At 39.4% G+C, this 12,934-nt stretch overlaps 1 protein-coding gene across 17 annotated transcripts in view; it reads left to right on the top strand.

Annotated features, from left to right (window-relative positions):
* Positions 1–12,934, top strand: part of LOC116570709 — a 233,628-nt gene that overhangs the window by 18,019 nt on the left and 202,675 nt on the right. For 10 of the 17 annotated variants that reach the window (XM_032308194.1, XM_032308186.1, XM_032308185.1 and 7 more), the window contains exons 1-3: positions 72–314; positions 11,541–11,656; positions 12,039–12,080. In XM_032308194.1, the coding sequence (XP_032164085.1) occupies positions 160–314; positions 11,541–11,656; positions 12,039–12,080 (313 nt within the window). In that variant the 5' untranslated portion in view covers positions 72–159. Of the gene's footprint in view, positions 1–71; positions 315–860; positions 900–1,527; positions 1,600–11,540; positions 11,657–12,038; positions 12,081–12,934 lie in introns of those variants that run through there. The other 7 variants (XM_032308189.1, XM_032308192.1, XM_032308190.1 and 4 more) reach the window with 4 other exon arrangements.

Here is a 12,934-nt window from a genome sequence, read left to right as displayed (position 1 = left end):
TTAGTCGGCATTCGAACCCAGCCCAGCCCGAGTGATGCCAGAGCTCTTACTCAGGAGTGTGTGTGAGCGTTTTTTAAATTTTTATTTTTATTCTTTGTAGTTCTTAGGGTACTGAGAACGGTGCTGCTGTACTCACAAGGAGCACAGCCACTGCCCAATATGAAGTCTTCTTTTGTTCAAGGACCACACTGGATTCTGATCTCAGAAGACGGGGGTCAGGGACCATCAGTTGCGAGCCTTGTACCATCCCACAATCGTAATTCAGCCTTGCAGACCCGGTTTGCTCTTTGGTCTACTTGGAAGGATCCAGATAGGTAAGATGGTACTTGAAGATGTTATGTAAATATATAAAGATTATAGTCTAGATTAATTGTTATCCACCTGAAAGGAATGCACCGGTGGATGGTTCCATATAGATGAGAAGCTGGTTCATGTCTCGAAAGGAAAACCATCATTTATTCAAGTTAATAGTGGAGCAGTGTAATGGACTCAAGTCAGACCAATACAGTTTGGTCATTGTGAGTATGCCAGCCAGGTTCCCTCCACATCGTTGGCACATACATGTAATTCTAGACGTTCTCATGCACAAGAGGGGAGACCTACTCTTGGGAGTGTGGCAAGGGGAACGTGTATTACTGTCTAGGAGCTGGAAGCTTCCGCATGCTGAGAAAGATTTCAAAATAATCTCACCTTACGCATGGCTTTACCTAGTTTGAATCTCCTTTCTTTGGCTTACTTCATTTTCTTTTTCAGATTTTATTTATTTACATGTCAGAGAGAGATCGAGAGAGAGAGCGAGCACGCACAAGCAGGGGGAGCAGCAGGCAGGGGGAGAAGCAGCCTTGCACTGAGCAGAGAGCCCATGGCGGGGCTCCATCCCAGGACCTGGGGATTATGACGTGAGCTGAAGGTAGACGCCTAACTGGCTGAGCCACCCAGGCAGCCCTTCAACTTACTTCACTGACTTGTTTCTCTCTCATTGGGCTGATGTTGCACATTACGAATATGACATGCAAAAGTTTCAGAACCAAGAATCATACTGATCAGTTAAAAAAAATGTGTATACATTTTAAAGTTTTGTATATATTTTTATTTCTTGTATTTGAAATAGCTGTGGACATGATTCCTATGCTACAGAATTAGTTTTAGAGCTCTGTTGGTGGAGCAAATGGGGACTTCCGTCCTTACGACACTTTGAGGTTGGTGGGACGCAGAAGGTCGCACTCAGACGCACATTCTGCTTGCAGAAAAGGACAAATATTATAAGGCCTTTCTAAACTCTCTAGGAGGAGAAATGATTTACAGCTATGACGTTTAGCCATAATTCCTTGATATCATTTGAGGAGAGTTCAGTAAGGAACAATTTCTTGATTTTCTTTTTTTTTTTTTTTTGAACAGAAATAGCAAGTTAGTAGAAATTTTGGGCAAAGATTTCTTAGAGGAACTCTGAAAAAGGTGGTCACATCTGACATATCTGAAAACAGTAAATTACAGTCATATGATTTCTATCTCTTTTTTTTCCCAAAGGAGGAAGAATTAAACATGATGAGTGTTAGGACTTCAGGACAGTAAGAGGAAATTTGGACAAGGATATCCCAGGAAAATCTACCTCTTCATTTTTCTTGTCAAATGGGAATAGGGACAGGGTGCTTTTTTCCAAAATACAGACCATTCTCTTACTTGTCCTCGTAAGATGAAATAATTTAGTTGGGAAGTTGTTGTTCTTAGATAATATTATGGCTTGGCAGAAGCAAACAGGTTGAGATAGACTTTGTCAAGGTAAAATTTTTTTAAAGTGATTGATTTAGTCATGAATGAAAATATTTTAACAATAACAGCTATTTATAAAGTTGCCAGAAAGACTGCTCCTCCTTTGACCATTTATAAAGCAGTTATCTTCAGTTATGGCAAATGAAGCCATGGGTGGGCAGCCTTGGATGGAATTGGTAGTAATGACAGTGAACTCTAGCTAATAACCTGTGGCTGGCCACTCGTTCCCTTTCCCTTATTTCGCTCACCAACAATCTCTTGTAATTCATACAGAGTGTTATGGAGGGCCGACTGAGTGATCCTTGGAGCTCATTAAATGAACTTTTATTCTGGACTTTTGTCTCCTTGTAGTCAGCCCCTCTTCTCTCTCTTTACTCTAACCGAGGCTCAGCAGAAGTAAACTGGCTTTGTGCAGCCCCTTCTCAGGGTAGTCTTGACTTGATCATTCTGTCCACCATGCCTACATTTCACTTTTTGCCTTCTAGAAAGGTATCAGAATCTTTCTGTGGTTGATGACTTCCACAATCTCTTTGCTTTGGTGTTAAGTTTGGTGTTTCTATCCTTTGATTAAATATGGTTTCTTTTTTTTTTTTTTTTAAAGATGTTATTTATTTATTTATTTGAGAGACAGAGACCACAAGTAGGCAGAGAGGCAGGCCGAGAGAGAGAAGAGAAAGCAGGCTCCCCACTGAATAGGGAGCCCACTGTTGGGCTCAATCCAAAGTCGATGGGATTATGAGCTGAATCGAAGGCAGAGACCCCAACCCACTGAGCCACACATGCACTCCTGAAAGACATTATTAAGATAATGACAGGAAAGCCATGGACTGGTACAAAACCTTTTCAAATCATATATCTGAAAATATTGGTGTCTAGAATAGCAAGAACTCGTAAAACTCAGTATAGAGAGGTTTTAAGAGCTAGAAACATGGGTAAAAATATTAGAAAAGAATTTTCTCCGAAGAGACATGCATCAAATGCAAATAAGCACAGGAAGTTTCTCTGTGTCATCATTCATTAACTGAGTGGAAATTAACAGCACTTTGTACCTGTTCAGTAGCTAAAATTAAAAAGTCTTTGGTTTCTGGGTGGCTCCGTCAGTTATGCATCTGCCTTTGGTTTGCATCATGATCCCAGGGTCCTGGGATTGAGCCCCACATCAGGATCCCTGCTCCATAGGCAGCTTGCTTCTCTCTCTCTCTCCTCTGCCCCACTTATTGCTTGTGCTACTTTCCCTCTCATTGTCTGAAATTTAAAAAAAAAAAAAAAAACAAAGTCTGACTACAAGTGTTGGTGAGTAAGCATAGAAAATGGAACTCTTATACACTGCTGGGGGTACAAAAATGGTACAATCAGTTCAGAAAACTGTGGTAGTTTCTTTAGAAGTTAAACATGCACCTAGCACATGACCCAGCCCTTCAACTCCTAGCTATTAATCGGTAAAAATTAAAGTATGTGTTCATATGAAGACTTGTACATGAGTGTTCTTAACAACCTTATTTTTATTAGCTAGATACTATACCACCTCAAGCATCCATCAACAGATGAATGAACATGTATACTGTGGCACTCATACAATTGGAAACTACTCAGCAAAACAAAGAGTGTATACATACACAAATAGGGATTAGACACAAAATAATTACACTGAGTGAAAGAAACCAAAGATTCCACATTGCAGGAATCAATTTCCATAAATTTCTAGAAAATGCCACTATATCTATAATGATAGAAAGCAGATCACTGGTCACCTGGCGATTGGGAAAAGCAGGATGGAGAAGAGTGGAAGGGGGTAATGAATGGGCACAAGAAACTTTTTTGTGGGTAAATGGGTATGTCCTTTTTTTTTTATTGTATGATTGTTTCATCATATGTGCATATTTTGGAACCTTATTAAATTGTGTACTTTCGGGCACCTGTGTGTCTCAGTCAGTTAAGCATCTGCCTTCAGCTCAGGTCATGATTCCAGGGTCCTGGGATCGAGTCCTTTGCTCAGCAGTGGACATGCTTCTTCCTCTTCCTCTGCTGCTCCCCCTGCTTGTGCTCTCTCTCTTGTCCCCTCTTTTTATACAGTGTATTGGGTGTCAATTATATTTTTATAAAGTCATTATAAAATTAAGAACAAAAGTTTCTCTTAAGAAAAACAGACCAAAGAACAGAAAAGTCGGTGTCTATCAGCTGAATTTTTGTGTAGTTTATTTCCTTTAAAATACATACATTGTAATTCTTGTGAGAATTGAGATTCTTAATAAAAGGTAATAAAGTAGTATTCATTGATAACACAGCAGTAGTTTTTGATACCCTCTTGCAATGTGTTACAGAAAAGGAGAAAATGAAATTTACCCCACATCCACCAGAACACCAGTGGCTTCTTTGCACTGGAGGAACAGAACTCTTGAAGACGCACGTCCCTGTCTCAGGTGGCAAAGATTCCCAGTGGCAAAGATTCCCCCCTTCCACTCTTCCACAGTGGTGGCATCTGGTAATGAATGATTTGTCTGTGGCTGCTGGTGACTGTGGCAAGTCACCATGAAGCTTCATGCATGTAGCTTCATGCATGTGGAGACTGCGTAAACATAGCTGGGGCAGGAACGGTAGAAAACTAGAAGTTCCCCCATGGAAATCGAGTTGTTGGTGTCAACTTTGGTAAACATGGCTTACGCACAAATTATCATTTTTCAAAGCTAAATGCAATTCTGATGATTGTAGGATACAAATGCTTAATTGAGCCCTAAATTATTGCCATCAAATTTCTTGGATTTAGGAAACTTTTCTGGATTGATTACAGACAAATTGTTAAGCACTAGCATAAGGCCATTGTGCATAATAAGCTCCCACATCTCCAGGGAATTTCTCTTAATTTGTTATGTTTAATTGATATTTCCAGTGATTCCAAAAAGAGAGATACATAAAAGTGCCCTCATTCTCAAATAATTAGGAGATTATAAACTATACTGGTAATCCTAAACCTCGTATTTGAAATGCTTCCAGATTTAAGCCTTTTGAAGTGCTGTGTTTTCTCAACTGCTTTTTTAAAAAAAAAAAAAGTATTATTATTTAATATTCTCTGAATCACAACTCTCCTAAGGGGATGAATATGCCAAAACAGATAAGAACATCTATTTTCAAAGGGCTTTCTATTTCAAGTTTAATAGGCTCCCAAAGTTTATATAACAGAGTCCCAAGCTGTTGCAAAGGTTTGACAAGCGTGTTTCTCAGCAGTTCTGGGATTTATGTTAGGTGGCTTTTAGTGAAGATAAAGCAAAGAAAATGCACTGAATTCCTAAGTAACCAGTGATGCAGCTTCTTATTAATATTCTTAGTGGTGGTAAATGCTTCTTCTCACTATTATGCCTTAGCATTCTTCATGTTTTTTTCTTCCTCCAGAGACTCCTTCACCATCTTAAAGACACAAGTTTGTGTTGAATCATTAGAATCTGGATGATCACTTTTCCCTTTTTTGACGCCTCCATACTGCTCGACTCACTTTGGCATATTTAAGTTTTGTTCATTCGGTAATATCAGACTGCATAGGGAAGGGTATGTGATTCAGCTGAAGATAACTGTGTGTGCAGTAAGGTGAGGCTGCTTAGGTACCTGCGCCCAACCATTTTTTATATTTTCATTGGTAGCTTTTCAGAGCTTGGATAATACGGTTAAACTTTTACTGAGTAGGATCCCCTGGCTGCTTAAATCATTCACGTGATAATCCTGATTCTCATAGGTAGAGAGAGAGTTGTTATGGGTCCAACACCTGCTCAGTGAGGGCTTCAGAGCTCTCCTGCAGGAAGCCAGTGTTGAGCAGATCCCTGGAGAATCACAGAGATTCACGGCAAGTGATCAGTGGTGGCAGGGAGCATTATGGCTGCAAAGTATCCCATCCTGGATGAAGAATGCCTTAATAGTCGGTGACAGACATCAATTATCCTACCTTCCTCCTTCATGTGTTAGTAAACACATGAGTTAAGTGATTTTTTTTGTCGTGTGCATGGGCTCGCAATCCTCCAGAACTCTCCTTCCTCAAAAGAGTGATATATTGCAGTGTTCTTGTCTCACAGAGGATTATATTTTAGAGGGGAAAGTGGAAGAAGTAGTTCACATAAACTCTGCAGCTAAGGCTATAAAATATAGGTAAGCAGGATGCTTCTTTAGGGAATGTTTTTTTTAAAAACTGTCTCAAGACATATGAGCCCTTTACTCCCCCAATTTGAATTATTTTTAGGTGAATGTCAAATTGTATGGTATCTTACAGATTGCATTTTTTAAATTACCTACACTCCCCCCTCCTGGATTGATACATTTTACAGAGCCCCAAAATTCTTGTTGTGTTCCTAATAACCCCCATCCAACAATAGCTACCTCCAAAGTCCTCTGAACAGGAAAGTTCTGAGGATATGTTGTTTTGGCTTCTTTCTTGATTATTAATGTTGTTGCTTTATAATAGCCTACTAATTCGCAGGGAGGAACCTAGACTAGTAGAGAACCTGATTACCTGGCTTCTTAGATGGGTGAACTGTTTTAGTATCTTTGAAATTTAGTTTCCTTGTCCATTATATGGGAATAAGAACATCCGGCCTGCCTACCATGTATGGTTATTTTGAAGGTCAGGTGAAACAATGCACTTACAAATATTTTGAAGATTGTTATACTCTGTAGGAACACACAATATCATTACTATTCCTTCACTCAATTACTGTTACTGTTACCACTCTGTTAATAGCAACCCTGGTTGAGGGGCTGCTCCAAAACTCTACCCATTGTATTTAGTGAGTCTGACTTGCTTTGCACAGGTAATATTACATTTTATGTCTTAGTTTTCATCTAGGAGCTAGTTTCCACTAGAATTTTTTATTTTATAGCTAATTATGGAATAAGACCTGATTAGAGAACAAAAAGAGAAAATAGTATTTAAGTTGAAGGAAAAAAGAGAAACAAAATAAAAAAGTGCCTAAATTGTACAGTCCTGCTGGAACAATTATCTGTTTTTATTGTCTGTTTATTTCAGACAATGGTCCTGTATGAGATTAAGCCATTTAACATACTTACTGTAATTTTGACACTCAAAGGAATTGACTCAGCCTCTGTTCATTTGAGGAAGATAAAATGCACACTGGGCGGAACCCTTTGTGAGGCTCTATCTGTGAAAATCATAACATTGCTCAAACCCCATGTACACTCAAAATCTCTGTAACACGTTTTGTTAGAAGTAAATAGATTCCTGGCAGTTCTGTGCCTGAAATTTCTGAGCAGCTTGACACTCCCGTTTATCCCTGGAGGGCATTATTAGTCAATCTATTATACAAAAAAATGCAGAGATAATACGTGTGTCTATATAGTATGCATGCTGAGTAATAACCAAGAGGAATGGAATATTTTCACAGGCTGCTAATGGGGAAGCTTTGCTTCCTCATAGTTCCTCACTAGCCACGCCTGTGGGCTCTTTGCTGCCCTGCCACCACAGCATCATCTATACCTTTGTTTTCCCTGTCACAGATAAATAAAAAAGAGAGCTAGGCCTCAGAGGGTGGATTTTCATCCAGACAGACCCAAAGCTGATGATCAAGTAGGTCTACAACACCTGGGTTCAAATAGGACAGGTTAGCTGAGGAGCAGGCAAGGGAAGAGGTCACTAGCTCAGGGTCAAACTGCTCTCAGGGTCTCAAGTCAACTGAGACCACAGCTAGGCCTGCTGGAGGCCACTGCTCAGCCATGATAAGGAATAAAGACCTTCCTTTAAGAATCAGTTAATGGTTTGTCCCAGTGAAAAGCTGTGATTCAAAGCTCTGGACATCACTGCTCACCTGGTATCTGTGACTAATATAGTGGATGGGGCTCAATGGGCCATTTCCTTTTACATTGTTGAGCAATAACATGATGTAAGGATCTGTTGTTTTTCTTGAAAAATTTAAAAAAATGCATATTTCACAAGGAGTATTTGGCTTTACAGAAAATGAGGTATTGCTGACTCTGTATCATGAGTTGCTTGAGAATCAAGGAGTAAGAATATTCACTTATATGAGAGGCTGACATCTGCAAACAGCCTCCCCCACTCCTCCCTGCCCCATCCCAAAATGTACCACCTCCCTGTCAGTCCAAAGCTCTACTGGCACTCTCATACAGGAGGTTTTTCATTACCCAATCCGACACCCCATTCAATTATTAAAGAATGCCCTGTTATATTTATTACAGAGGTAGCTGATATTGCTGCCAGTTGTCGATTTTTGGTTTCCTGTGGTTGATTTTCATGCATGAGGAACACACAGCTGCTGGGTGGGTGCCAGCGCTCCCATCAATCTCTCCAGGCTGCCTCGACCTCAGGATATGTAAGAGTAGTGGATAAATTGGAAGATCAATGACTTGTCCCTCCTGCCGCACCAGCTGCTATTGAGAAATTAATATGAGGATCACTATAAATAATAGATAAAAGATGATATGGCTTACAGTGTAAAATATTAAGGCTGGACACAATGTGCCAGAGGATCTAAACCAAAAGCTAAGCAAATTAACCCTGTAAGGGCCTTCTGGAAACCTGTTTGAGAAAGAAAAATCATGCTCTAATGTGATAAGGATCTCTTATAGATAAAGAGAGCCCAGAACACTAATGAAGTAGTACTCCTTCTCTTTTCTGTGTCTGGAGTTTTAGGACTGGAAGAGATTGCAGAGATCATTTACCCCAGATATCTCATTTTTCATGAGGAATCGGAAGACCAGAGAACTAAGTGATTTGCTTGCCTATTTGCAGCTAGCTGGTGACAGGGTTGCTCATGGACCCCAGTTCCATCCTTTTTTATCAAGCAGTCTCCTATCAGGATGACTCTTAATAAAATCCTCATTTTGTGCTCTCTTGGGCTCTCTTAGAAGAGCACTAATTTGTAATCATGCCAGAAGCAGTAAAAGATGATAATATTTCCTAATATGCACTCAAGACCAAAGATCTACATGCAGCATGATAATAATGTTTGACAGATGTCATTTACAGAGCACCTTTGATTCTGAGGACATTATCCATGTTCCTACTGAGGGTGATGAAATGGAACAGACCATCAGACTCCAAACTGTATGCAGAGCCCAAGAAAGAGTTCGGTGAAGAACGGGAAAAGTGTTGGTTGTACCAGGAGAATACTGGTTGTGGAGGAAATGGAGGCCCTAAGGGGAGCATCTTGTCCATAACATGGGAGCTGAAGTTGAAGAGTCCTAGATTAGTGTCGTTTCAGGCTGAAAGTCTAAATTCCACCGTTGGCACCATGGGTGTGTGTGAATCTGGATGGCTCCACCCCAGAGTGACTCCGAACCCTGGGGTTACAGTTTTAAGTTCCGCTCTGCCCCTGCTGGCAGCCCATGACCCGAGAAACGGGACATTTCTCAGTTCTGTGTGTACCTTGATTTGAAGTTCCTTCTGGCTGCTTCTCAGGACAACTACATCGGATTTAGATTCCTTAAAATGCAATTATGAATCTGTTGGCCTTGACCCTGGGTTCTACCCATGAATTCATTTGTACTTGGCAGAGAGCATTTAATTTCTCATCTCCTACGTCACTGAAGCCTCTCTTTAGAGCCTCTCCTCACTCTCACCTGTTAATAATCAGAAGTCAGCTACATGAAACACTCAGTTCAGGCTCCATAGCTTTTGAAGACAAATGTGCTTTAAAAAAGAATAGTGGGATGCTGATTTATTTAAAGCCAAGTCACCTACTGAGTGACAAAGGCTGATTCTCTCTTTAGCAGGTTAAAAAGAATCCCTAGTCCGAAACTCTTGCTTTTAAATACAAAAAACAAAAATAAATAAACAAAACAAAACTACTGTCAGTGCTGTTTCTTAAGGGCCAAAAAGTACTCATTACAAAAAGAGAAAAAAAAAATTGGAGCTCAATGCCAGCTTTCCCTGAAGTATCTGCCTCAGTTGAGAAATGAATATGAAGATCACTATAAATAAAAAATTAAAGATGATGTGGCTTGTGGAATAAAATATGAAGCAGTCACAATATGATGTATCAAGTTTAACCAAATTAACCCCCTGGGATAAACAGGGGCTTGGTTTTTTGTTGCATTTGAAAAATGAACTAGTTTAAAAAAAAAAAAAAAAAAGCTTATATATGAAGGGAGTCATCCAGGGGCTCAAAAAGGAGAATTCAGTTTCTTTCCTTTTAGGTAGTCTTATCTTAGACACCTGCACAAGATTTGGAAAATGCTTTCCCTTGGGCAACAACAACAAAAAAGAGCAATCACTCAGCATTCTGCAAAGATGCACCAACTGATCTCATTGGTTGATGCGGTAACTGGAAGCTATGTTTAGGGAATGGAGTTATTTTGTGCATTTTAATCCACAAGCTTTGCTCAGGAAATATGCTTTCCATTAGGATGCACACAAATCATTTTTCTAATATACCATTCATTAGATTAATGTTAGTATTAGACCTTCGTAGAGTATATATGAGTCTTGGGCATTTTTCCAGAAATGTATTATGTAACATGGATTTCCAATTCATAATTGCAAAGGTTTCAAAACCTGGGCTTCAGAGGAGACTTTGGAAATAGGCTAGCTGCAATGCATTTTTCACCCCTGTGTCTAACTAGTCTCCCCAAATTGTGTGTCTTTTCCAGGAAATGAGATCAAAATAAAAATAAAATCTTGGTCCCGGTGAAGCAATTATTTTGATCTGTTGAGACAGATAGCCAGAGTTTTTGCCTAAGTCTGTTGGGTATAGACTCCTTTTCCTGCAGGCTCTGTCCTTCTCTCTAACCCTGAAAGAATGTAGATGGGTTGGGTGACTCACATTCACTTTTGGAGCAGTGAGCTGAATTATTTAGCATAAGCAATGGGAAGAGTGGAGGAGTAAGTGGGGAGAAATAATTTTAAGTTATATCTTTAGCTGGAGGAAAATTGGCCTACCTACACAAGAGTAAATATGGCATATGCAATGATTCAAATACTCAAAGATGTCTGTTTTAGCAATAAAGACTAGATCTGGACACAATCCCTGGCATAGTCAGACATACACCTGCACGTTCACTGTATCAAAAGAACCACAGAAGTGTGTTGAAAACTGCTTAAGTGAGAGACATAAACACAACTACAGATGAACGGACAGGAATTTAAGACTTTAAATGCTGGTCTGCTGGCAAAGCAGCAGGGTAAGCTCCAGCCAATTTTCAATTGTGAGACACTAGGTTCACATTGCAGACATGCTAGAATGTTTGTTCTTCCCTGCCCAATCTTTTAGGGAGGATATTAAACACCCCTGTTAAATGTCTGCAAGTGATTGCCAAAGTGAAGCTTTTGAAAATGATGGCTGTGATCTTTAATAAGGTTGTGCCCTTGTCAAGAGTCTCAGAATTTCCAATGTAATTTCAAATCAACAATTTTTTTTTTTTTTTGGATGATATACATGTCTGACTCACTGCAAGAAATATCCACATATAGTTGAAGTTAGGGACCAGCTGGTAGAAATTTATATGGTTATCTCCTGACCTAACCTTTTAGCTTCTTTTTGTTCCTTGGTTGTGGTTTAGCTAGATCTTGCCTCAGGGGCTTTGCTCCTGCCATTTTTGTTTTTCTGGATTATTTCCAGAAACTTTTCCGTAAGTGGCTCCATTCTGTTCCTTGGCACTCGTTCCTTAAAAATATTTTTGTCTTGATTATCCTAGTAGCCTAACTTAGTCACAATTTATCGTTCTACTTTATTTATTTCCTTCACAGTGCTTACTAATTTTTCAAGAACAGTAATGGAATAATAAAAAATAACATTTATCTTTTTTTTGTCTGTTTGCAGTTGGATGAGCTTCTTCCCAAAGAATGCAAGCTCCACAATGGCTGAAATTGTGTTACCTTTCTTCTTCCTGTTCTACACCAGCCTTGGAACAGTGTCTGATGTAGTCAGACATCAAGGTTTGTTGATTGAGTGTGTAAAGAATGTTATGAGTATATGAATGGACTTGGAATTATTTGAGGTCACTCTTAATGATGGGTAGCGTTAGTGATTAAATTACACCTTAGGCCTTAGAGCTGGAAGTGATCTTATTCATTCTCATAGTTGGGACAAAATTCTCCCTTCTATAGCATCTCTGACAGACGATCAACCAGTCTGTGCTTGAACAACTGTATTTGAAAGACATAACTATGACATTGTCTTCTTCGGCTTCAGACAGATTGCAGCCTTCTATGGCAGTTTGTTCCTCGTTATACAGCTATAATTAGGAGCAAACTCTTTGACTTATCCAGAAATCTTCTCTCAGTCCTCTCACCTTTTGCTCCTTCTTCTCATTCCTAGGAAACAGACAGGACAATGCTTCCCCTGAATTACAGCTTTTCGGTGTGTATGGCTCCTTATAAAAAAAAAATTAATGCTGTGGCAAAATTCACCTTGATTGTCTCCCATTTCTTCCCACATTTCTTGTTAGTATTTAGAGACCATTTGTCTTAGTAGTCCACCTTATATTTGAGGGAGTATAGAAATAAAAGAAATCTAAGGGTTATACTGGAAGCAGTCAGACATATTTTAACTTCTCTTTTATGTACTCAGTGTTAGTGCTATGGGAAATTGAGCGGTGTAGTCACAAATTTATTGGCGTTGCTTGAAAAATCTATTCATAGTGAAAGATAATGATATCCTGGGAAGCTCTGCCTGATGGGGAAGGTGTCAGCCACATCTTAGGGTTCTGAGTATTTCTCAAACAGTTGTGATAGAAAACATCTCTTCGTCTTCTTTTTTGGGGTGTTCAACTAGTCAACAAAAAGCATACCTCATATTCCTAAAATATTGATGCCTTAGTTGACACTCTTTTGGGTCTTAAAAGACCAACATATGTGCCTGATAGTGTAGAGTTACACAGAGCCTGAATATTTGGGTCCCACCGAAAGCCGTTCTGGCATGTCTCTTCACCAATATGTATGAATGGGAGAAAATAAAAATCCTGGCTTGTGGATCAAGGTAAGCCAAAATTCCTTTCATTTTCGCTGTGACAAACAGTGCAGAGGTAGAAGATATCTGAAAACAGCCTTGCAGGTTTTGATAGAAATCTTAAGTGGGATGTAGAGAACATATGACAAAAATAACAGCAAGTAAGTACTCCTAGGAAACTTTTTCAAGAAGAGTCAACACAATAATAATTATAGAAATGACAATAAGAAGATCAGTCTTAACAGCTTTAGAATGGCACCTAGTTT

Source organism: Mustela erminea, chromosome 12 (genome assembly GCF_009829155.1).
Source record: "Mustela erminea isolate mMusErm1 chromosome 12, mMusErm1.Pri, whole genome shotgun sequence".
In the NCBI taxonomy this organism is placed as follows: Eukaryota; Metazoa; Chordata; class Mammalia; order Carnivora; family Mustelidae; genus Mustela; species Mustela erminea.
This window is presented reverse-complemented; position numbering and strand designations above follow the sequence as displayed.